This window comes from Bombina bombina, chromosome 2, assembly GCF_027579735.1.
Source record: "Bombina bombina isolate aBomBom1 chromosome 2, aBomBom1.pri, whole genome shotgun sequence".
NCBI classification, from domain to species: domain Eukaryota; kingdom Metazoa; phylum Chordata; class Amphibia; order Anura; family Bombinatoridae; genus Bombina; species Bombina bombina.
Window position 1 is genome coordinate 826,415,357 of NC_069500.1, and position 25,233 is coordinate 826,440,589.

The 25,233-nt window shown below is 36.5% G+C and overlaps 1 protein-coding gene across 1 annotated transcript; it reads left to right on the forward strand.

The window, feature by feature from the left end:
* The first annotated feature begins 651 nt into the window (after positions 1-651).
* LOC128649694 (cytochrome b-c1 complex subunit 10) lies at positions 652-24,968 on the forward strand. The gene is made up of 3 exons (XM_053703100.1): positions 652-716; positions 5,888-6,042; positions 24,797-24,968. Exons 1-2 carry the CDS (start codon positions 667-669, stop codon positions 6,006-6,008), a joined length of 171 nt encoding a protein of 56 aa, XP_053559075.1. The 5' UTR covers positions 652-666; the 3' UTR covers positions 6,009-6,042; positions 24,797-24,968.
* The last annotated feature ends 265 nt before the right edge of the window (positions 24,969-25,233 follow it).

Consider the following 25,233-nt stretch of genomic DNA (forward strand, 5'->3'; position numbering starts at 1 on the left):
AGTACGCATGCGCTTCACAAAAGGATGTCTACTGCACATGCCTGACACCATTTTAGTTCTACCTAGGTAGAAATTGTCAATTTGCCAGAAAAAGTCTTCAAAGTATGGGTTTGGCAGCATTTATATTTAATTTTGCTAATTGCATGAATATTTAATTTTACAATGTTTAATACATTTTTATGTAGTTTTCGAAATTTAAAAATCATTTTTTTTGGGTTTACTATCCCTTTAAGAACAAGAAAGCTGCAAAAAAAGTTTAGGTTTTCATGTTATTGTCTATAGGTTCGTTTGTTACGTTAAAGTTGATTGGAGAAAAAAAAGCAGACAAAAAAAAAAACCTTTGGGTGGAGGTCACATGTTTCCTGTCTAGCATGGAGGTCCAGTCTGCAGCCAGACCCTTCTTTAAAGTGCCCTTTGGTCAGATCTGTCCTTTACATTGCCCGAATGTATTTCCCCCCTTATTTCTTATATTTATCCACGATTAGGTCTTTCAAGTTAATTTGAAAATTAGTTCGTATTTTGTGTATTTTTTTTAAATTTTATTAAGACAGGCACATTGAAAGTCAGCAATGAGGTCCTCTTGCCGCCATGTTTGTATTCCCGCTGATATAACCTATTGCGAGAGTTGTGGGTCACATTGTGATTTGTACACTGTATGTTGTAGTCATGATCGGCAGGTTGCTGGGTCCTCGGTATCAGCAGTTGGCAAAGAATTGGTGAGCTTTCTGAAAGCATTTAACGAGTGCTTGTTAAAAAAAAAAATAAGAATCCCCGTGGCCTTCGTTTAAAGAGAGGTTATTTGTAGGGCGTACTAAAATCATTAACGGTGTTTTGTTACTTATAGCAGTTTATAGGTAATTTGTGCGTCCAGCAAAACTGTGATGGGAATTTAATACAGTAATGATCTTAAATCATAATTTCGTGATTACGACTATAGTTAATATTCGGAATATTATGTGAATTATGATCCCTCCCCTTCCCATTAATTCCTATGCAATTATGTTTATGATATGAATAAATAAGTCATATCAGTTCTAGTTAAGATATTACCCCATTCAATATGTCAGTTCTATAGGTTTTATGATCTTTACTGTGTCTTTAAAAGCTTGCATTTAAAAGTGTAAATGAAGGGTAACAATATGTTGAAGCTAAAATGTGCGAAATCTAACTCGTTTTTTAAAACACGATTGTGCAAAGGTTTAGTTTGCAATTTACGAATTTTACCCTGGCTTCTCTGAGGGAGGCATCTGGAATTTGCCCCAATAAGTACTAGGGTTTTGTCTACTCTGTGAGGCATCGTTCTATCGTTATACTCTTTACCTTTCTCAATACACCTACCTAATGCAAATATGGCTTCACAAAGATCAAAAGCCACGGTCTTAGAAAATGCTTCTAGTGTCTGATAACACTCCCTTTGACCCTTCTAATTTTGTATTACAAGCATTTTTAGTGTGTACTGTCACAGCTGTGTCATTTCTGCAGCATGTGTCCCATACTCTCTTCTTTCTATACTGTTTCCTTAATTGCTGCACTGACTGGTAATGTAGCATACTGTGCTGGTATCTGTGCTATAACACCTTTTGAAGATAATGGTTAAAACTGTTACTGGGGACCAAGGAGTAAAAGTGATGATAAATCCTAGAGTTTCAAAAACATTAGGATTTACCAGCGCTAAAAATAAAGGTGACCTTCATTCACAAGTTACCAAAAAAAAACCTGTAGAAGGTTCCTTTATTTCACTGCAGCTTCACTGCTATCCTAAGAGGCTCCGGCTGCCCACGGTAAGTCTTTTTTTTTTTTTTTTTTTTTTTTCCTTATTGTGGTTTCGTTTCCACTTCTTAGCCATTAGCTGTACTAGCCATATGCCAGTGTTTTTCAACCATAGTCCTCAAGTACACCCAACAGTCCAGGCTTTCATGGTAGCTGAACTAGTGCATAGGTAAAATAATCGGCAGATGTCTGAGAGCAGGTTTGTAACCATGGTGTTACTGATTAGTTGAATACTTAACCTGTGCACTGGTTCAGCTTTGAAAGCCTGGCCTGTTGGGGATACTTGAAGATCGCGGTTGAGAAACACTGTATTATGCTAGTACGGCTATTGGCTAAAATGTGGAAACGTCATCTTGTTGAAAAAAAATCAGTGAAGCTGCATCAATATAGTTACCTTCTACACAGGTGTGTGTTTTTTTTTTTTGTTAACTTGTGAATGAAGGTCACCCTTTTTATTTTATTTTTTTATCACTTTAAAGAAACATAAGTCAAAATGAAATCTTCATGATTCAGAGCACTCAATTTAAAAAAATAATATCCAATCCACTTCCATTATCTAAATGTGCAAATTCTTTTTATATTTATACTTTCGAAGGCACCATTTTCTACAGAGCATGAATTCACAGTATATTCATTTTATGATTGGCTGATGGCTGTCACATGATGAAGGGCAAAGGAAAATGGGACAAACTGACATTTTTCTGAAAAAAAATATCCTCATTTGAAATTCAAAATGCTTTTGCATTGTCTTTTTATAATGCAATTCCACTGTATTTAATGGTTTGTTTTAAATGACTAATTCTGCAAATTGTTGCCAGCCAAGGACTTTAAAGCATTGTTTTGTGTATGCTGTTTCTGGAATTCAGTGATCAGGTGTCCTAGTACCCTACATTAGATTTTTCTTTAAAGTAAATTGGTCCTTTATCTTAAATCATAGTAGTTATTAACCCCCATCTTAGCTGCAAATCCTGCTTCCCCAGGCTCGAGTGTTACTTTTATTTTTTCTCTCCTCAAGCTGAGCTGTACAGACACTTATGGTAAGATTTAACATGATTGCAGGCGGACAGATTCGCAAGTAGAAAATCTGTCAGTCTCCAATTGCCACTTGATGCTGCAACATGTGTCAATGTAATGTTGCGCAAGAGCTTTCTTGTGCAATGCCGTCCCCTTCTCTTGAGCAACACATTGCTTGAGAGCTGGGCACATAAGTCACCTGAAATCGAGTGGCAAAAGAAGCAACTTCTGCCCCCTTAAAGGGACAGTCTAGTATAAATTAAACTTTCATTATTCAGATAGGACTTTTAATTTTAATCAACTTTCCAATTTACTTTTATCATCAACCCCCTGATCACATGACTGTGACTGTTTTAATATCTGTTGTCTTAAATTTAGTATTTTGTGCTAAATCTTAAAAAAAACCCTGTGCCTGAACAGTGCTATCTATATGGCCCACGTGTACTTTCTGTCTTTGTGTTGAAAAGAGATTTACTAAGCATGTGATAAGAGGCTTAGAAATTAGCATATGAGCCTACAACGAATAGTGAGTATAACAGGGTTAAATATAAATGTACATCTAAAGTTATTCATGACATCTTAATGGTAGGCAACATTCTAAAAACCAAAACAAAAGTCACAATAGTAACGTTAGGAACTGGTTACGGCAGACTGATGAACTAACATGCCTAATACATAGGGTTAGGGCTGAGGATAACGGAATGTATGGTGTTCAAGATGCTTAGCCTACTCCAGTAACCTGCAGTCCCGGAGGAGCAACTATTTGAAGGGCTAAGGCTTTCACCCCCAGAAGTAGAGGCGCAATTAGGAAGGGAACAGGAGTGCTGTAAGATGAGCCCAGCGGGTCTAATATGGCGGAGGGTATATAGAGCATATCTTCTGGCCTCCCCATGTAGCTCCAGAAAATCCCCCAGTCATCCCCTTTACAGGAATTAAGCATGTAAGTTTCCGCAGTGATGTGGGCAGCAGACCTGTTTCTCTCTAGCTCCGCTCTGATCAGCTGCTTCGGGGCAAGAGCAGAGTGAACAGCTGCGCATTGCATGGTAACGTGCGGGAAGTTCTCTGGGGTCAGGAGGGATGAGATCTGGGAAACCATCTTGGTAGGCTGCTCAAGTAGTGTAGGCAGAGTGCCTCTGGTCTCATTCGCTATCCTGCTATGGAAACGGAAGTGTTGCAGGTTGTGTTCTTGTGCCGGTTGGCAAGCAGCTATGTCAGGATCCCCCTCTGAAGCATCTGATAAGCCCTCCCAGGCAAGAGAGAGGTGTCGGATAAGATCGTCAAACTGAGCTTCCATGCGGAGTTCCAGGGCAGAGAGTGCAGTTCTGATTTGGAAGTCCATCTTCTCTATTGGTTAGAGAATCAAAACTGCCCCCAGAAGGTAAATGAGTGTCCAGGGTCTAGGTGCAAATGGATCCTAATATGGAGTTGTTCTAATAGCGGTTGTAGAGATAGCAGGCCCTTCACCCAGGGATTGTGGTGTCCATGACGTCACTGCTGTAATGGCGACTTTGCGCCTCTTCAAAGGCTGCTCTCCGTGATCGTGACCAAAAGATGGGTCATATAGTGGCTGACCAAACTGTCTACGGGGCTTTGTAACGTATTCTCCATCTTACTAAACTACAAGGAGATAAGGGGAGACCCGTATGTTGTCCGGTTCGCAGCAGATCAATCTAACTCCACTTTTTCCAAAACTACATATGTGCATCTTGATGGTGCTCCGATGAGAACTATGAGGCTGACGTCCAATTTACTTATCTAAAACTCTAATTATAAAGTCCTTTGGTGTACTTTATTATGTTGTTAGAGCAGGAGCTCTCAATACCTGCGTCTGCTCGGCTTCACAGTTGGCTCCGCCCCACCTTTTTATCAATTTTTGTACACACATGCTTCCTTATCTTTATCTGCATACTAAATCTCACTACTTGGAGAGAACAATTGGAAATTAACATTTTATTACATTATCTCTTACCTCCCACAGGGAGTGTCATTTCTTCTGCTAGCTATGTTTACACAGCTTTTCTATAGCCTATACAAGGACAGTAAAGTCACAATTGGACATTCATGATTCAGATGGAGAATACAATTTTAATCAACTTTCCAATTTACTTCCTAGGTTTTAGCTGCTGATTGGCTGTGTGTGATATATAATCTATCTCACCAAATAGACATGCACTCCAGAATCCAAGAAATTATCGCCGGGGTTGCACCAGAAAGTATACACAATATCCAGAAAGAGTGCACTCACCAGGGCTTTTGACATTTGAGGAATAAATTGTGTCAAAAACCCTGGTAAGTGCACTCTTTCTGGATATATATCTATCTCGATTGTCATTGGCTCACCTATGTGTTCAGTTAGAAACCAGTAGTGCATTGCTGCTCCTTTTTTATATTTTATAATAGAAGTAAACTGTAAAGTTGTTTAAAATTGTATGTTCTACCTAAAAAATAATTTTTTGGGGTTTCATGTCCCTATAGGTGGGGATACTACAGGTAAAATTGGCTATTTCAAATGCTTATATGAAGGTAAACAATTTAATACACTTCAGCAGGTAAAATGGATTATTGGAAACAAATTAAAGGAAAGAAATATTTAGGTTTAGCTGTCCCTTTAACTAACTTACTGCTCCTATTAAAGCTAATGGTGTTCTCATTGCCTATTAGGGATATAAAATAATGGGCCTCTCATGCAGCTAGTCCACTGTTTTTTTTAAAGCTGTCCTCAGGCCTCCCCAACAGGCCAGGTTTTCAGGCTTACCTTGGATGAGAGCAGGTAAAATAACCATGGTTACTAATCAGCTGATTATTTCACCTGTGCTTCAGTTAAGATAGCCTCAAAATGTGGCCTTTTAGGTAGGCCTGAGGACAGGTTCAAAAACCAGTGAGCTTGACCCATCACTGCATTGAGTAGGAGATGATGATGCAGCTGCTTATTAGCTGTACTCCTCAGATTGGGAAGTAAGGGGGGGGGGGTACTCGAGTCTGGGGTTTCCAGATTATTTGGTAAGGAGGGTGATTATTATTTAACATTACAGCATTTATTCAGTGTTCTTTCATAACCTGGGATTTCTTATTCTGGTCCCTCTAACAACACTCTTTATTGCAGGGCTCCAATTCTAGCCACATGGGGTACAGTTGGAGGAGTAGGACTAATCTGGGCCACTGACTGGAGGCTATTTCTTGACTATGTCCCATATGTAAATGGAAAATTTAAGGAAGAGAAATAAATTGGTATGTGTGAGACCTGCTATATGCCATATGGTGAGTAATGCATCAGAAGACCACTCTTATCCACTTGATATTTTTATTATATTTTAAGTTGTTTAGTAAAATTAGAATCTTTAGCTTCTTGTATTTATCAAGCTTTAAAATAGACTCCTTGAATTTTACTTTTCTTTCCTAGCGTTTTGTGTTCATAATTTGTATGAAGTTGGCAGCTGTCTGCCAGCCAGATAGGACGACAATGGATTGTGATCCCCTCTGACCTACAAAGGGGTTAAAGGGACAAAATAGTTATTCCCTGAATGTGTTTTACATGACATGCTGTACCAGCTGCAGTGTATAGAATGTATGAGAAATTGCTAATTTATGCTGCTTTTTGCAAAAGAAATAGCTGGATTTGCTCTTTGAAGCTACAGCCCATCAAAATAGGCTAAGCTTGCAAGCAGAACATATCTGTTTCTGTACAATACTTAAAGCTTGAAAATTTTCAATTTCTATCTCTTCCACCACCCTTTTTTTTTTTTTTTTTTTTTTTTGCCTGCGTTTACATAGTTTCTCAATAGCCTACAACCTTGGTATATAAACCTTCAGTATTGATATGGATACAACAGGCTGAATCTCTTTCAAATGCCAATATAAAGACTAAGGAGCTATTTGTGGAGGGGATATAGTTGAATATTAAGAACACACATTCAAAATTTTTGAAAATTTACTTTTCAACCTCTTAATTTCTCAGACTGACATTTTATTAATTTCTTGGTCGGGTCAAAAGCACTATTTAACTCACAAATTTTGAGCGAATACTTTCTAATCTCCATTATTGGGGACTATAACAAATCCTTCTCTCACTTTTTTTTTTTTTTTTTTTTTTTTTTTTTTTTCTTCTTCTCAACAATTTTGTTGAAAAGAACTGTCAACTTTCTAAAACGTATTCTTTTTCCACCTTTTGTGTGTTACACCCAGAAATCTTGAGAAAACGCCCTATAATATCTATTAGGAGAGATTATAGCAAACTATTAACTATTTTTTTTTTTTTTTTTTCTCTCTGTATGGAGAAATATATTAGAGACAGTCAACCCAAAATTTGTCCTAAGTCATTCCTATAAAGTTGCAAACCCTTTTTGCCAACTATAGCCCAATTGTGTAACATATATCGTTTACAAGTAATAGGACTTACTTTTTGCCCCTCTGCCTGTTTAAAATGTCCGCCTGCCACTCCCCCCCCCATTTCACCACCATAGTCATGTGGCTGTAATCAAAGTTACTTTGTGATCGTACACGTTCCTGTATTTGACGCATACGCAATGCACCAATTTTACTGAAGGGGTAAGTTTTAAACGGGAACTGAAAATACCACATCATTATCCTAGCCGTTTTATATTTGCGGCAGACCAGTGTGCCATTTGCGCCGCAAATATGAAACGGCTAGGATAATGATGTGGTATTTTCAGTTCCTGTTTGAAACTTACCCCTTCTGATGATGCTGATGACGAAATAGGATAGGGGGCAGGCTGCTATAGTTTGCAATAATAAGCATTTGCAATTTTATAGGAATGACTTTGGTCAAATTTTGTGTTGACTGTCCCTTTTTAGTACTGCAAAAAATAAATCTGCAGCAATGGCGGGTAACATGATTAAAAATCGAGAGAAGGAATAAAATGTCTAATGAATCAGTTGTAGAATTAAAGTGAAGGTCAATTTTGATGAATTAGTGCCCGGTTTTTAATAATCCTATTAAAAACAAGTGCACTTTAATTCATCAAAATTGACATTTCACATGTTTTCTTCAAAAACTTACCTTTTAATCCTGGCAGCCGCTCCAGCACTTCCTCCGCCCGTCGCAAGCAGTCTTCGCGGGTCGAAAATGACAAATCCGGTTTCCTCCAATCACTGCGTTGCTTCAGGCCAAGATTCCCCCGGGGGGGGGGAGCCGTGATTGGAGGAAGCCGGATTCGTCATTTCTGACGTCTGCAGAGGCTTCTGACGGCCGGGGGAATCGCTGCAGCGGCTGCCAGGATTAAAAGGTAAGTTTTTTGAAGAAAAGAAGTGATATGTCTATTTTGATGAATTAAAGTGCCCTTGTTTTTTTTTTTTTTTTTTTTTTTTTTTTAAATTCTTTTTATTGAGAAATAATAACATACAGATTGAGAGCATGAGTATAAGCAAGCACATAATACAGACATAATCAAGACAGTAGTTACAAAATATAATTTCAGCAAGCCAGCATTGCAACCCCATGTGTCACAATAGTCTCAGTGGGGGCTCTTTAATGACCTTGATATCATGTTGGTGCTTATATCTTGCTGAGGGAACATACAGCGTTTTAGCTCTCAATCCAGATAAGGCATATACAGTATAGTTGACTACATCGCAAACGTCAATTAAAAATGTAAGCTATGCATATCTTCTTGTTACAGTGATTTTCTCATATATTTTTTTTAACCCCTTAAGGACCAAGGACGTACGCCACACGTCCTCAAAAAAAATACACTTAATGACCGAGGACGTGTGGCGTACGTCCTTGGTCTGGAAAGCAGCTGGAAGCGATCCTGCTCGCTTCCAGCTGCTTTCCGGTTATTGCAGTGATGCCTCGATATGGAGGCATCCTGCAATAACCCCCCTTGGCCATCCGATACAACTCTCTGCACCGGACATCGTTTGTGGGTTATCGTTGGCGGGTGGGCGGCCATCGGTGCTCTGTGTGAAGTGGAGGGGGGCGGGATCTACGGGGGCGCGTGCACGGGGGGGGGTGGCGGGCGGGAGCGGGTGGGAACCGCTACACTACAGAAAAAAAAAAAAGTTAAAAGCTAAAAATAAATAAATGTAATTATTAAAAATGTAATCTAAGGGACCTGGAAGGGGTTGGGGGTTGGTCTTGGTGGGGGGGGGGAAAGCTACACTACAGAAAAGGGCATTTAAAAAAAAAAAGGCACATTTTTTTTTTTACAAAACTGGGTACTGGCAGACAGCTGCCAGTACCCAAGATGGCGCCCATTAAGGCAGAGGGGAAGGGTTAGAGAGCTGTTTGGTTGGGGATCAGTGAGGTTGGGGTCTAAGGGGGGATCCTACACATAAGCATATGTAAATATGCTTTTTTTTTATTTTTAAAAAAGGGCCAAATACCTTTTTATTTTAGTACTGGCAGAGTTTCTGCCAGTACTTAAGATGGTGGGGACAATTGTGGGGTGGGGGAGGGAAGAGAGCTGTTTGGGAGGGATCAGGGGGTCTGATGTTTCAGGTGGGAGGCTGAGCTCTACACTAAAGCTAAAATTAACCCTGCAAGCTCCCTACAAGCTACATAATTAACCCCTTCACTGCTAGCCATAATACACGTGTGATGCGCACCGGCATTTAGAGGCCTTCTAATTACCAAAAAGCAATGCCAAAGCCATATATGTCTATTTCTGAACAAAGGGGATCCCAGAGAAGCATTTACAACCATTTGTGCCATAATTGCACAAGTTGTTTGTAAATAATTTCAGTGAGAAACCTAAAATTGAGAAAAAAATTTACGTTTTTTTTAATTTGATCGCATTTGGCGGTGAAATGGTGGCATCAAATATACCAAAATTGGCCTAGATCAATACTTGGGGTTGTCTACTACACTACACTAAAGCTAAAACTACCCCAAAAAGCTCCCTACATGCTCCCTAATTAACCCCTTCACTGCTGGGCATAATACACGTGTGGTGCGCAGTGGCATTTAGCGGCCTTCTAATTACCAAAAAGCAACGCCAAAGTCATATATGTCTGCTATTTCTGAACAAAGGGGATCTCAGAGAAGAATTTACAACCATTTATGCCATAATTGCACAAGCTGTTTGTAAATAATTTAAGTTAGAAACCAAAAGTTTGTGAAAAAAATTGTGAAAAGTGAAAGATTTTTTGTATTTGATTGCATTTGGCGGTGAAATGGTGGCATGAAATATACCAAAATGGGCCTAGATCAATACTTTGGGATGTCTTCTAAAAAAAAATATATACATGTCAATGGCTATTCAGAGATTCCTGAAAGATATCAGTGTTCTAATGTAACTGTCGCTAATTTTGAAAAGAAATGGTTTGGAAATAGCAAAGTGCTACTTGTATTTATGGTCCTATAGTTTACAAAAAAAGCAAAGAACATGTAAACATTGGGTATTTCTAAAATCAGGACAAAATTTAGAAACTATTTAGCATGGGTGTTTTTTGGTGGTTGTAGATGTGTAACAGATTTTGGGGGTCAAAGTTAGAAAAAGTGTGTTTTTTTTTTCCATTTTTTTCCTCATATTTTATATATTTTTTTATAGTAAATTATAAGATATGATGAAAATAATGGTATCTTAAGAAAGTCCATTTAATGGCGAGAAAAACGGTATATAATATGTGTGGGTACAGTAAATGAGTAAGAGGAAAATTACAGCTAAACACAAACGTCTCAAAAATGTAAAAATAGCCTTGGTCCCAAACGGACAGAAAATGGAAAAGTGCTGTGGTCATTAAGGGGTTAAACTAACTAAAACAAATACAACTATAACAATAACAGCTAAAAACTACACATAGAACCAATAAAAGATTCATCCACACACCATACTAGTTGAGTTAAAAGGCAGCAATAATAGGAGTTGTAGCTGTGGGAGTCTTCAATAGATGGATGGGTAGTACAGTGGGTATAAAATAAAATCAATGATGCTGAGTTGAAGTGAATTAAACACAGCATGATGTTATTATAAGATATGTTCAATGACAAATATCATGGCACAGATAGGCACTATGAAGTGAGTGTATTGTCTCCCTCATATATAGCAACCAGCTGAGGGTACATTAAACATCACAGCATTTTTAGGTGCAGATTTTTCATAGAGTGTAGGGCCAGGAGGGATATTATTTCTAAGAGTGTTTAGCTCTGGAGCTGTACCCAATCAAAATAATAAGAGGCTGCTCTAATTTTTTGTTTTTATATTCGTGGTGTTTTCTAGAAAAAATCATCAGGTGCTGACAAATAAATACTACATCTATATGCTGGAGAGAACAGCGTATACATCAGGCTTTAACATCCCAGTTCACCCAATGTGATATTTGGTTGAGTGCAGAGCGTAACCTATTGCATAAGAAAGGAAATAGAACTACACACGGAGAAAACATCATGCTACCTAGATGGTTAATATGCTCAGTACTAAGTGGGTGCTTGGCTAAGAAGAAGAACCAATGACTCTCCAGTTTATATCTTTAAACTAGTACGTAAACAAACTAAAAGGGCATAAGCAAAGCAATACTAGAAACAAAACAATGGTAAACACATAATAAAATATGAACATTTAGGAGGCAACTTTACTAATAAAAGTCACTACCCGCTACAAGCTATGTTGCCTAGACTGACATGACGAGAAATGGTTTACAGAGGTAGGGGCAGGCATGCTCAAGAAACATTGCGTGATAATTTGCAGCAGAAGTATGTCAAACTACATTCATGAGAATTAACCCTGTATGTCCCAGTACAGTGCAACCAGCATCGCCCCCACAAATCTACACATTAGCCGATTCCTGTAGGACAGTGAGGTTTCAGCGGTCCCCCCACAATGGAAATCCGCCAACTCTCACGGCACAGATGATCATGGAGAGAATCCAGGGTGTTGGTCAGAGGGATCCGTGTGTGAGCAGACCTGTCTGCTCCTGGATTAGTGGCTGGTTGCTTGAACTTGTTTGTAGGACAGTGGGGATTCAGCGGTCCCCCCACAATGGCAATCTGCCAACTCTCACGGCATAGATGATCATGGAGAGAATCCAGGGTGTCTGTCAGAGGGATCCGTGTGTGAGCAAACCTGTCTGCTCCTGGATTACTGGCTGGTTGTTTGAGCTTGTTTTTAGCTTTGGCTATGCAGCGGTTATATCTGGCACTATGTGCAGCTACTGATCTGTATGGAGTATTAGAAGGCTCATGAGTTCGAGTAAGCTGATAGTATGGGAGTCGCATGTGTAGGGAGGGTGAAGCCATATCCGTTCCTTGCAGGGTTCCATCCCTCTGCCGGAGGTGCCGTCCTCCATGATATAATCTCCTCATGCGACCCAGAACTGTTACTTGCCTTCTGAAGGCAATAGATGGTCCTGTTTTTGTAAAGGACCCTGCGGCAGCGGCCGATTCTTGTCTGTCCTGCTCTGGTCCCGCAAGCATCTGTGTCTCAGCCGGGATAGCATCCTCGTGTTGCGAAACTTCTGGGAAATGATAGTGCTCAGCCAGCAAAGATGGAGACCTATGAGCCCGCGTCTCAGTCAGTAGGCGCTGCATGGCTGTTTCTAGTCTAGTAAATGCTGGAAGAATAAGGGTTTTTAGTGCAGACAGTACGTCCTGTGTCTGACTATCTTCAAATAGGATAGCAGTGTTCATTGGAGCAGTATCATAGGGATCGTGCATAGCGAAATATGTTCCCATCCACTGCGGAATCTGTAACTCTTTAATCTTTTTCAGAATGCCTTCCGTGGGAGAGAAGATGGTCGTTTCTCTATCCACTATGATTCTCGGACACTAAGCTGTCAAGAGAGACGTGGATGGCAGAGTATTATGGCTGCAATAAATCAGTGCCCTTGTTTTTAATAGGATTATTACAAACCGGGCACTAATTAATCAAAATTGACCTTCACTTTAAGCAATAAAGAAACTGTTCTATCACAAGGGAACAAAGATTTATTTAAACAAATGTTTATTCCAAAATTGAATGCACTACAGGATAGCTTGGAGATTGTTTCCAATGATATTAAACGGTTAGTGACACGGGTAGCCCTCAAAGAACAAAGAATTTCAGATTTGGAGGAAAGGAAGATTGAAGCAGACAAAACCATTGCTGCCCTAGATAAAAAATAAAAAAAATAAAAAAAAAAGTTAAAGATCTGCAACAAAAATTTGAGGATCAGGAGAATCACTCAAGGAGGAATAATGTGAGGATTATAGGTCTCCCAGAATCTAAGGAATATGGGGGTTAAAGGGACATTAAACCCAAAATGTTATTTCATTATTCAAATAGAGAATACCATTTTTAAAGTTTTCAATTTACTTCTCATGTTCTTTGTTGAAGGGATACCTAGGTAGCGTGCACATGCCTGAAGCACTACATGACAGGAAATAGTGCTGCCATCTAGTGCTCCTGCTAATGTATAACATTGTTGCAAAACTGCTGCCATATAGAGCTTCACACGTGCACACTCGTAAGTTTACTTTACTGCTTTTCAACATAGGATAACAAGAAAACAAAAAAAAATTAACTGAAGTAAGTTGTTTAAAATTGTATGTTCTATGTCCCTTTAAGTACAATTTGCATCTATGCAATTACCCAAACTATTAAAAATTCCAGAATCCGAAACCCCAATAGCAATAGAGAGAGCCCACAGAATAGGACCTGAAAGAAAAGATCGTAGAGTTAACCAAGTCAACAGACCAGCTATATTTAAGGTACTAAATTTCCAGGACAAGTTAAAAAATTATGTAAGCATATAGAAAGCAAGAAAACTTGATTATAGATGGGGAAAAAAATATTACTATTTCAGGACTTCTCAAGCGAGACTACTAGTTAAAGATTAGCACCAATCTGTACCAGGAAGGCAGGGAAGTCAGATTAATATATCCAGCAAAAATTTGTTTAAAAACGGAAAAGGGTACATTTAATATTTAAAACTGTCCAAGAAATCACAATTTCTGGGCGGGGAAGAAAAATAGAAGTATAATTCATTTTATGTTCCGGAAAAGTTGCATAGTTGAGAATTTGTGTTTTTGTATTTAATTTTTCTGTTTTTTAAGTCGGATATTAAAAGGAAGATGTATTTTAAAGCAAGGAACACATTTTTATTTGTGTTCTCCCCTTCTCTTTCAGCCCCCCCCTCTCCTCCTTGCATCTCTCTCTCTCCCCCTTACCCTTTAGTCAAGACTTTTTTGGTTATGCAGCATGGTAAGAGGAACTGTCCTAAAAATTGTGGAATGACATTAAGATTTGCATCATGGAATGCTGGGGGATTTACATCTCCAATAAAATGGGAAAACGGTTTTAAAACACTTAGCAAGTCTTAAAGTAGATATAGCTTTGATTCAGGAGTTGCATTTAAATGCTAAAGAATCAGAGAAATTGAAATGGGGTTGGGTAAAGGAGGTAATATTTACATCATGCGCAAAAAGACTGAAAAACAAATTTAGATTACGAACTCAGCAAATCCATCATAGATAAAGGGGAGAGATAAATAATATTAGATACAAATACAGGGTATAGATTATGTAATATTTATGGCCCTAATATTAAGGACAACCGTTTCTGGGAAGATATCCAGAATAAGTTGCTTGAATACACCAATAAAAAAAAAAAATGGTGGTGGCCAGGGATTTTAATTTGGTACGTAACTCAACAATAGATGGATCTCGACCACCGGGGAGGAATAGTAATAGGATAATTAATAAACAAAATGCTAAAGAAACTAAAACCCTGACAAACTTGCTTGCTAATCTTAAATTAAACGATGTTTGGAGACTACATAATCTGACAGGCAGAGAATATACGTGCTAATCAAAAGCTCACAAAACAGTCTAGGATTGACATGTTTCTAATTTCAAACCCTAAATAACATCCCCTCAACAAAAATATTACCATTAACACTATCGGATCATTCACCAATTTTACTGGAAGTTAAGGACAGTAGGAAAGAACAATATTGAAATATCCTTAGATTCGCAAATTACTTATATAATAATAATAATACATTTAGAAATGTTATGCTAGACAAATGGCTTCATTACAAAAAGGACAATATGCATTATTTAAATAGAATTGAGATATTTTTGGGAGGCCTCTAAGGCAGTCTTAAAGGGAGAAATACTGGCCTATTTAAGCTTTAAAAAAAAAAGAGAATTGCAGTAAATGCAAATAACAAAACAATTGAATACTTATACCAAATATAGTCTGGGAAACTGGAACAAGTATGTAGAGGCAAAGAAGATAAGGGATCCTTTTATGATTCGAGGAAGAAAAATATATATTAAGAGGAGGAGCAAATTCCATTGTTTTGGAAATAAGTCAGGTAAATATCTAGCCACGTTAGTATAACAGCAATGAAATAAAGGAATTATCCCAGCCATTAGGAATAATAGTAACGGATATACTGAGATTAAAGGACCAGTAAACACAGTAGATTTGCATAATTAACAAATGCAAGATAACAAGACAATACAATAGCATTTACTCTGAATTTCAAATAAGTAGATTTTTTTTTTTTTCCAACAAATTTCAAAGTTATGTATATTTCCACTCCCTCTGTACCATGTGATAGCAATCAGCCAATCACAAATGCATATACGTATAGTCAATGAATTTTTGCACATGCTTAGTAGGAGCTGGTGACTCAAAGTGTAAATATAAAATGTGCATTTTTTTTTTTTTTTTATGGAAGTAAATTGGAAAGTTATTTAAAATTACATGCTGTATCTGAATCATGAAAGTTTAATTTGATCTGAGTGTCCCTTTAATGATATTAGCACACAATTTTTAAACTACTTCAAAAAGATCTATACAAATATATCATTTGGTGTTAGTAATGAGGAGGACTTTTGGAATGACCTCGACTTGAATAAATTAACAATTGATCAACTAGAAAATAAATAGCCCAATTTTGGAGGAGGAGGTAACAAGAGTAATTAATAAACTTTCCCTGATCAAAGCAGCTGGACCAGACTCATTTCCAAATTTAATTCTATAAAATCTTGGTACAGAACATAAGTACTATCCTAACTAAACTCTATAATTACTTTATAACAAAAGGAAAAACAATCAGAATATTTTGCAGAGTCTAAAATAATATTATTGTTAAAATCTGGAAAGGACCCAGAGTCAATGGACTCCTATAGACCGATATCCTTATTAAATTCGGATTATAAAATATTGACAAAGATACTGGCAAATGGGATACAACCCTCTTTACAATCTATAATACATAAAGATTAGTCTGGGTTTATTAATGGCAGGTTAATAACTACTAACCTAAGGAAATTTTTAGTAATAGCCTCGCAATCGCAAAAAAAGGGGTTAGTTAAAGGGTAAAGATGATAAAGCTGTGCTCTCATTAGATGCACAAAAAGCATTCATCTCCATAGTCTAGAACCATCTATTTACTTCAATGGAGAAATTTGGGTTTACTGGTAATATTTTACAAATTATTAAACTTATATATTCAAATCCAGCTGCCTTGTTTATTATAAATTCTATGCAGACATCTACCTTTAAGTTATATAGGGGCACAAGACAAGGTGCCCCAATTTCACCAATACTTTTTAATATAGCTATTGAACCCTTGCTATAGCACTAAGAGAAATAAGTCAAATTGGGAAAAATGGAAATAAAAATTAGCATTGTATGCGGACGATTTAATTTTGTTTTATAGATCATTTTATACTAGTGTTATGAAGCTAATAAATGCATTCGGCACATTTTTCCGGGTATAAAATAAATACATCGAAATCAGAAATAATGTGGCTAGGTAAAAAAAAAAGCCCACTTCAATCAGACTTTAAAGAAGTTCGTGATTTTCTAGTGTATTTGGGAATAAAAATATCTGTAGGTTCCAAAAAATTGTATGATTTTAATTACACACCAATAATACATCAACTAGCAGAGGAGCTGAAGAGATGGAAGAATTTACTACTTAATTTAAGTGGAAGAATTAGTTTGAAGTATATATAAAAGTTTAGGAAAACAAATCATTTTAACCAAACCGTTCCTCTACTGTTGAAAAGAAAAGAGACAATTATTGAATAAAAGTATTAACACCTTTTTATATGGGGGGGGGGGGGGGGGGTAGGAAAATTAGGGTCAGGCTCAAGTCTATGTATGGAGGAAAAAAAAAGCGAACTAGGATTAGCAGTACTCAATATAGAAGTGTATAACGACCTTTTCGAATAAAATTATTAAAGATTGGCTATTAGGAATAGACCACTTTACATTGGCGGAGTTAGAAATTGGTATGGTAGCCCCATTATGATTTAAAAGCTCTCCCTCATGTTAAAATTTAAAATCTTCCAAATGGTTTAAACATATATTGACATTTTAAAAGACCCGTTAATTGCCTGGCATAGAAGTTGCAAACTATTGAATATTGAATTTAGGTTCTCCCGATACCTACCAATTCAAGGGAATCCTGAGTTTAAAGTTGGAACAACCTCAAAAAACATTTCAAGTTTGGAATATATCTTCCAAATTCTAGAGAATGATTATATAACGGTAAAATCGTTTGAAGAATGTAAATTAGAATTTAATTTAACAAATAGACTTTCTAGCATACTTTCAAATAATAAACTACTGCAGGGAAATAACGGGCTTCTCGGACTTGATTACCCAATGGCACTCAGTGAATCCATTGTTTTTTAAACAAACGATACTCTATTACATATCTCTATAATTTATGTATAAGCACAGGAAGTGAGAGCACTATGAATGTAGTTTTACTTAAATGGAATTTACTAAAATAAGTTAAATGTAATAGCGAATTGATAAAATAATAGTTCAGGAAGGTAGAAAAACTGTCGTCTAGCAACAAAAGAGAACAGCAATTCAAAATTTTACATCAAATTTATATAACACCTATGGTTATGGCTAGGTGAAGTGAGGATATTGAGACTAAATGTAAAAATGTTCATTCTCTAGGGCTAATATTATACACATGTTTTAAAACTGTCCCTACAGCTGCAAATTCTGGGGTAAAATAGAATACTGGGGCTCCCAAATTTTAGGAAGGATTAAATTTAATAATAAAAAATATTTTTTCTTAGTAATTTCACAGAGGAAGGAAACAACCTTTGGTTCCTGAATATGATCATTCTTATTAGCAAGAAGCTGATTCTGAAGGCATGGAAATCCGTGAAGGAAATTTAAATTGAAATAGCTAATTAATGAAGTAAAAGTACAACTACAGATGGACCAAGTACACTCACAATTTAAGACAGAAAATTCTAAGACTTTTTTTCAAAAATGGGAAATGTTTAACTTTAGAGACAGACACAAAAATAATTGTTAAAACCATTTATACAAACAGAATAATGAAGGAGTAATTGGCAATATAAATAATTGAGGGAATATGAGAGGGGGGAAGGAGGGGTAATATTTATTTATATATGTTTTATTTATTTTATTATTTTTGTGTTGTTCCTCAACATGTTATGCATAAATAACAACAAATACATCTATGAGCACATAGAAATGTGCTGATTAGGAATGACAAGAGAAGGGAAGAAGGTTTAAGAGAATGTAGTGAATGATAGGAACAAGAGAGGAAAGGAAAATTAAGAAAAAATATGTAACTACTGTAAATGATATCTTGTATAAGCCATTTAAAAATGTGATGCTAAATTATGTTGTATGCTATTGAATGGAAATGTCCAAAAGTAAGAAGAATGTATGTATTATATACAGTATATTGTGCATCAATAAAAAAAAAGAGCTATTTATAAACAATTTAATACACTCCAGCAGGTAAAATGGATCATTGGGAACAAATTAAAGACATTTTTGGCTAAACTGTCCCTTTTTTAAGCTTTACTAATACTATTATCATTTAGGCTACCACAATATTTCCAATACTAAAAAAAATAACAAAGCGTAGTATCTGAATAGAATAACATAATTTATGTAAGAACTTACCTGATAAATTCATTTCTTTCATATTAGCAAGAGTCCATGAGCTAGTGACGTATGGGATATACATTCCTACCAGGAGGGGCAAAGTTTCCCAAACCTTAAAATGCCTATAAATACACCCCTCACCACACCCACAATTCAGTTTAATGAATAGCCAAGAAGTGGGGTGATAAGAAAGGAGCGAAAGCATCAAAAATAAGGAATTGGAATAATTGTGCTTTATACAAAAAAATCATAACCACCACAAAAAGGGTGGGCCTCATGGACTCTTGCTAATATGAAAGAAATGAATTTATCAGGTAAGTTCTTACATAAATTATGTTTTCTTTCATGTAATTAGCAAGAGTCCATGAGCTAGTGACGTATGGGATAGCAGATACCCAAGATGTGGAACTTCCACGCAAGAGTCACTAGAGAGGGAGGGATAAAATAAAGACAGCCAATTCCGCTGAAAAAATGAATCCACTACCCAAATCAAAAGTTTCAATTTTTATAATGAAAAAACCTGAAATATAAGCAGAAGAATCAAACTGAAACAGCTGCCTGAAGTACCATTCTACCAAAAGCTGCTTCTGAAGAAGAGAAAACATCAAAATGGTAGAATTTAGTAAAAGTATGCAAAGAAGGCCAAGTCATTGCTTTGCAAATCTGATCAACAGAAGCTTCATTCTTAAAAGTCCAGGAAGTAGAAACTGACCTAGTAGAATGAGCCGAGGCGGGGATTAACCAGACTCCAAATAAGCATGATGAATCAAAACCTTTCCTAAAACCAGAAAATATAACAAATAGAGTAGAAGTCTGTCTGAAATCTGAGTAGCTTCAACATATTGAGTAGCTTCAACATATTTCAAAACTCTTACCACATCCAAAGAATGTAAGAATCTTACCAAAGAATTCTTAGGATTAGGACACAAGGAAGGGACAATAATTCCTCTACTAATGTTGTTAGAATTCACAACTTTAGGTAAAAATTGAAATGAGGACAGCAAAAACGACCTTATCCTGATGAAAAATCAGAAAAAGGAGATTCACAAGAAAGAACAGATAATTCAAAAAACTGTTCTAGCTGAAGAGATGTCTAAAAAGAACAATACTTTCCATGAAAGTAATGTCCAAAGAAAGCATATGCTCAAACAGAAGAGCCTGTAAAGCCTTCAGAACCAAAATAAGACTCCAAGGAGGAGAAATTGGCTTAAATGACAGGCTTGATATGAACCAAAGCCTGAACAAAACAATATCAGAAGGATTTAGCAATTCTTACTGTGAAACAGCACCGAAAAAGCAGAGATTTGTCCTTTCAAGGAACATGCAGACAAAACCTTATGAAGAAACTATAAAATCCTAGGAATTCTTAAAGAATGCCAAGAGAATTCATAAGAAGAGCATCATGAGATGTAAATCTTCCAAACTCTATAATAAATCCTACTAGACACAGATTTACGAGCCTGCAACATAGTATTAATCACTGAGTCAGAGAAACTTCTATGACTAAGTACCAAGCGTTAAATTTTCATACCATCAAATTAATAATTTGAATTCCTGATGAAAAAAACGAATGTTAAGATATAAGGGCTGGCCTTAATGGAAGTAACCAAGATTGGCAACTGGACATCCGAACAAGAACCATATACCAAAACCTGTGTGGCCATGCTGGAGCCACCAGCCACACCAAAGATTGGTCTCTGATTTAGAAAATCACTCTAAAAAGAACCAGAGATGAAAAAATATAGGCAGATTGATAATTCCAAGGAAGTGTTAATGCATACACTACTTCCGCCTGAGGATTCCAGGACCTGAATAGGCCCCTGGGAAGTTCCTTGTTTAGATGAGATGCCATCAGATCTATTTCTGGAAGCCCTCACATCTGAAAAATTGAAAAACATATCTGGGTAAAGAGACCATTCTCCCAGATGTAAAGCTTGATTAACAGAGATAATCCGCTTCCCAATTGTCTATACCTGGGAAAAAGACCACAGAAATTAGATAGGAGCTGGATTTAGCCCAAGCAAATATCCGAGATACTTCTGTCACAGCCTAAAGACTGATAGTCCCACCCTGATGATTGACATACGCCACAGTTGTGACATTGTCTGTCTGAAAAAAGTCTCTTCTTCAAAAAGAAACCAAACTGAACAACCCTAAGAATGCACGGAGTTCCAAAATATCAAATGGTAATCACGCCTCCGGAGATTTCCAAACCCCTTGTGCTGACAGAGATCCTCAGACAGCCTCCCAACCTAAAAGACTTGCATCTGTAGAGATCATGGTCCAGGTTGAAAGAACCAAAGAGACCTGTAGAACTATATGATGGTGATCTTAACCACCGAATCAAATATAGTTAAACATTAGGATTCAAAGATATAAAAAGTGATATCCTAGAATCCCTGCACCATTATTCAGCATAAAAAACTGGAAAGGTTTCCTATGAAATGAGCAAAGGGAATCGAATCCAATGCTGCAGCCATGAAACCTAAAACTTCCATGCATATATAGCAACTTGAAGGAAATAATAGAGACTGAAGGTTCCGACAAACGGAACCCAATAAACTTGTCACTTGTCTGTTAGAGACAAAAACATTGACACAATCTATTTGGAAACCTAAAAAAGGTGACCCTTGTTTGAGAAATCAAGGAGCTTTTGATAAAAAGATCCTCTAACCATGTCTTGAAGAAACAACAAAGTTGAATCGCATGAGATTCCGCAGAACGAAAAGACTGAGCCAGTACCACGATACCGTCCAAATAAGGAACACTGAGAACCTTGAAAAGATTCTTAGAGCTGTCGCTAGATCAGAAGGAAAAGCAACAAATTGGTAATGCTTGTCAAAAAAAGAGAATCTCAGAAAATAAAAATAATCCGAATGAAAACAGAAAATGAAGATATGCATCTATTGTATCTATTGTAAACAAATAATGCCATCACTGACCAAAAAGGCAGAATAGACCATATAAATACCATTCTAAAAGATGGTACACTTATATGACAGTTCAAAAAGATTTTCTATCTTTGGAACCATGAATAGTCTTGAATAAAACCCCAAAACCCAGTTCCTAAAAAGAAACTGGAATAAATACCCCAGAAAACTCCAGGTCTGAGCAGCGCTTGAGCCCCAACGGGTGACCAACTGCACTTCACCAGTACCCAAAACATATAGGTCTGAAACACACTTCAGGAAAGTGTTAGTCTTACTGGAATATGATAGAGAAAAAAGACTTCTCACAGACGGTTTTACTCTGAAACCTATTCTGTACCCAAAGTCTAAGAAGTTTGGACCGAATAGAACCAAACAAATTTCAAAGAAGTCTTAACCTGCCCCTTACCAGCCAAGCTGGAATAAGAACCGCACCTACATGCAAATTTGGGGAGCTGACTTTGAACTTTTAAAAGGCTTAATTGAATGAAGGAAAAAACTTCCAATTATAAACCTGTTACTTGGGGAAGAATTCAGGATTCCGTTCCTTAGTAAGAACAGAAAACTAATATAAGCTTAAAGTTTTAGTCTTAGAACTCAATCTTGAAGCCCAGAGTAACAGTTAAAGAATTTAATCCAATTATGAACCAAATAATTGATTATCTTGGAAAAAAGAAATATGGATTTTAGAAATCAAATTAGCATTCCATGATTGAAATCACAAAGTTCTTCTAGCTAAAATAGCTAAAGACATAGATTAAACCTCATTTGCGAAAATATTTAATAAAATGACAACACAAATGAAATTATTAGCATGTTAATCAAGTTAAAGGACCAGTCAACACACTGGACTTGCACAATCAACAAATGCAAGATAACAAGACAATGCAATAGCACTTAGTCTGAACTTCAAATAAGTAGTAGATTTTGTCCTTTTAACAATGCTAAACATATCATAATCCGATACTTGATCTTAAAGTATCCAACCAGAAAGATGAAGCAATTGCAACATCAGCCAAATAAATTACAGGTCTAAGAAAAGTACCTGAAAATAATTTTCCTTAAATAAGATACGACCATCTAAAAGAAAAAATAAATAAATACTATTTGCTATAAGAATAATAGTATATTTAGCAAGAGTAGAGACAGCCCCATTAACTTGGGGAATCTTTCCTTAAAACTGAAAACTAACTGCCGGCAAAGAATACAATTTAAAAACCTTAAAGAAGGACTAAAAGAAAATTCTCAGCCTATTCCATTCCCTAGTATCAGGAACTGGAAAAAAAACCCTGAAGAAACCACAGAAGATAAATAAGCAGAATTTAAATGTTAGCTTGTTTTTAAAATAAAAAAACTAGTTACTTCAAAATCCAAAATAATCAACACCTTTTGAACAAAGAACAAATGTACTCTATTAAAAAATAAAGTAGATTTGTTAGTGTCAATATCTGATGAAGAAAAATTCTGAAGGAGAAAAAACACCATCAGAGAAGGATAATTCATTATGTTGTTGGTCATTTGAAACTTCATCAACTAAAAAAGAAGTTTGAAAAAGACCTAAAAATTTTATTAGAAGGCGGGATGTCAGACAAAGCCTTTAAAATAGAATCAGTATATCTTTACATAAGATATAAAAAGAATAGCAATATATAAAGCATAAATACTATTGGATTCTGCATGTAAAAGATAACTTATTACAAACCATAGCTAAAGATAAACATTCATAACATTAAAATAAATGAACTTAGCTTTGGTAGGACTGATATCAGTCAACAGGAATCCCTCAGTGTTTGAATATCTTGCAATATGTAATAGAAAAAAACATATAAAGCAAAATGATCAAATTCCTTAAATGACAGTTTCAGGAATGGGAAAAATGCAAAATAAACAAGCCTCAAGAAACCAGAAGCAACAAAAAAGTGAGACTTAAATAATGAGAGAAAAAGTGGAACAAGTATGACGCCCACATTATTGGCGCCAAGTACAACGCCCATATTTTTTGGCGCCAGGTATGACACCACATCCTCTGACGCAAAAAAAGACGCCCACATTTTTTGGAGCAAAAAAAGTCTCAACACACATGCGTAAAAAAAAACGTAACTACGAACAAACTTCCGGCGTCAACTACGGCGCCGGAAATGACAAAATTTTGCGCCAAAAATTACGCAATAAATTGAAGCATTTTCTGCTCCCGCGAGCCTAACAGCCCGCAGGGAAAAAAAAAAAAGTCAATTGAAAATTTTCAAGGTAAGAAAAAAAAATATTTATTCATATGCATTATCCCAAATAATGAAACTGACAGTCTAAATGAAGGAATACTGATTATCCTGAATCATGGCAAATATAAGTTTAAAGACATATATTTAGAACTTTACATATAAGTGCCCAACCATAGCTTAGAGTGTCACAAATAAAATAAGATTTACCCCAAGACACTCATCTACATAAAGTAGATAGCCAAACCAGTACTGAAACGAGAATCGGTAGAGGTAATGGTATATAAGAGTATATCGTCGATCTGAAAAGGGAGGTAGGAGAAGAAATCTCTACGACCGATAACAGAGAACCTATTAAATAGATCCCCTAGAGGAAGACCATTGTATTCAAATAGGCAATACTCTCTTCACATCCCTCTGACATTCACTGCACTCTGAGAGGAAAACCGGGCTTCAGCCTGCTGCGAAGCGCATATCAACGTAGAATCTAGCACAAACTTACTTCACCACCTCCATGGGAGGCAAAGTTTGTAAAACTGAATTGTGGGTGTGGTGTATTTATAGGCTTTTTAAGGTTTGGGAAACTTTGCCCCTCCTGGTAGGAATGTATATCCCATACGTCACTAGCTCATGGACTCTTGCTAATTACATGAAAGAAATACTTGTAAGCTTTTACTTATTTCCATGTTTTCTCAAGTAACTAAGACAAAAATATAAAATACTAGTCCAGGGCTCGACAAACCCAGGAGCCAGGGAGCCCCTGGCTTCTAATATTTTGAGTTATTCTCCATATATCTATATATAACTACCACTGTTTGGCTCCTAAAAGAATGTCTGGCTCCTAAATATTCTTTCTGGCTCCTAATTTTTAAATATATTTGTCGAACTGTACTAGTCATAGTAATTCATTGGAATTGATCTTGTTCATATCACTGTTGATCATTTATCAAGAGTAGCTCAACTTTTTTTTCTTTTTCTCCAATAATACATAAGCTCTTTAATTGTGTGTTTTGTTTTTTCTTCTTAGCTCCTTACGTGATCTGTGATCCTGTGCAGAAATGAATTCAAGATTGAGTTGATCTGCTTGCTTGATGCACAATTTAAGGACATGCCCCCGGATGTGTTAATGAACTGTTGAAGTCCTTATTTATAATGGAAACATTGGTGTACAGTTTAAAAATAAACGCTGTTTCTGTAAATGTGTTCTTGTTTTTTGTTTTTATATATGTTCCTGTCTTGAATAAAGAGAATAATGGTAAAAGGAGGGAGTGCTTGGCAGCTTGCTATGTTATAGCACAATGTTAGTTATGTGGCTCACATAGCACTCCCCTGTTGTGAAAAGCTAAAAAAAAAAAAAAAAAAAGCATGTGATCAGAGGCTGTCTTTGGTGGCTTAGAAACAGTCAGAAATTTAGAGGTTTAAAAGGTTATAAAGTATATTAATATAACAATGTTGGTTGTGCAA

Coding starts and splice junctions, on each gene's coding strand:
- LOC128649694 (XM_053703100.1), top strand. CDS start 667: ATGATCGGCAGGTTGCTGGGTCCTCGGTATCAGCAGTTGGCAAAGAAT. Junction 717..5,887: donor CAGCAGTTGGCAAAGAATTG/GTGAGCTTTCTG, acceptor TCTTTATTGCAG/GGCTCCAATTCTAGCCACAT.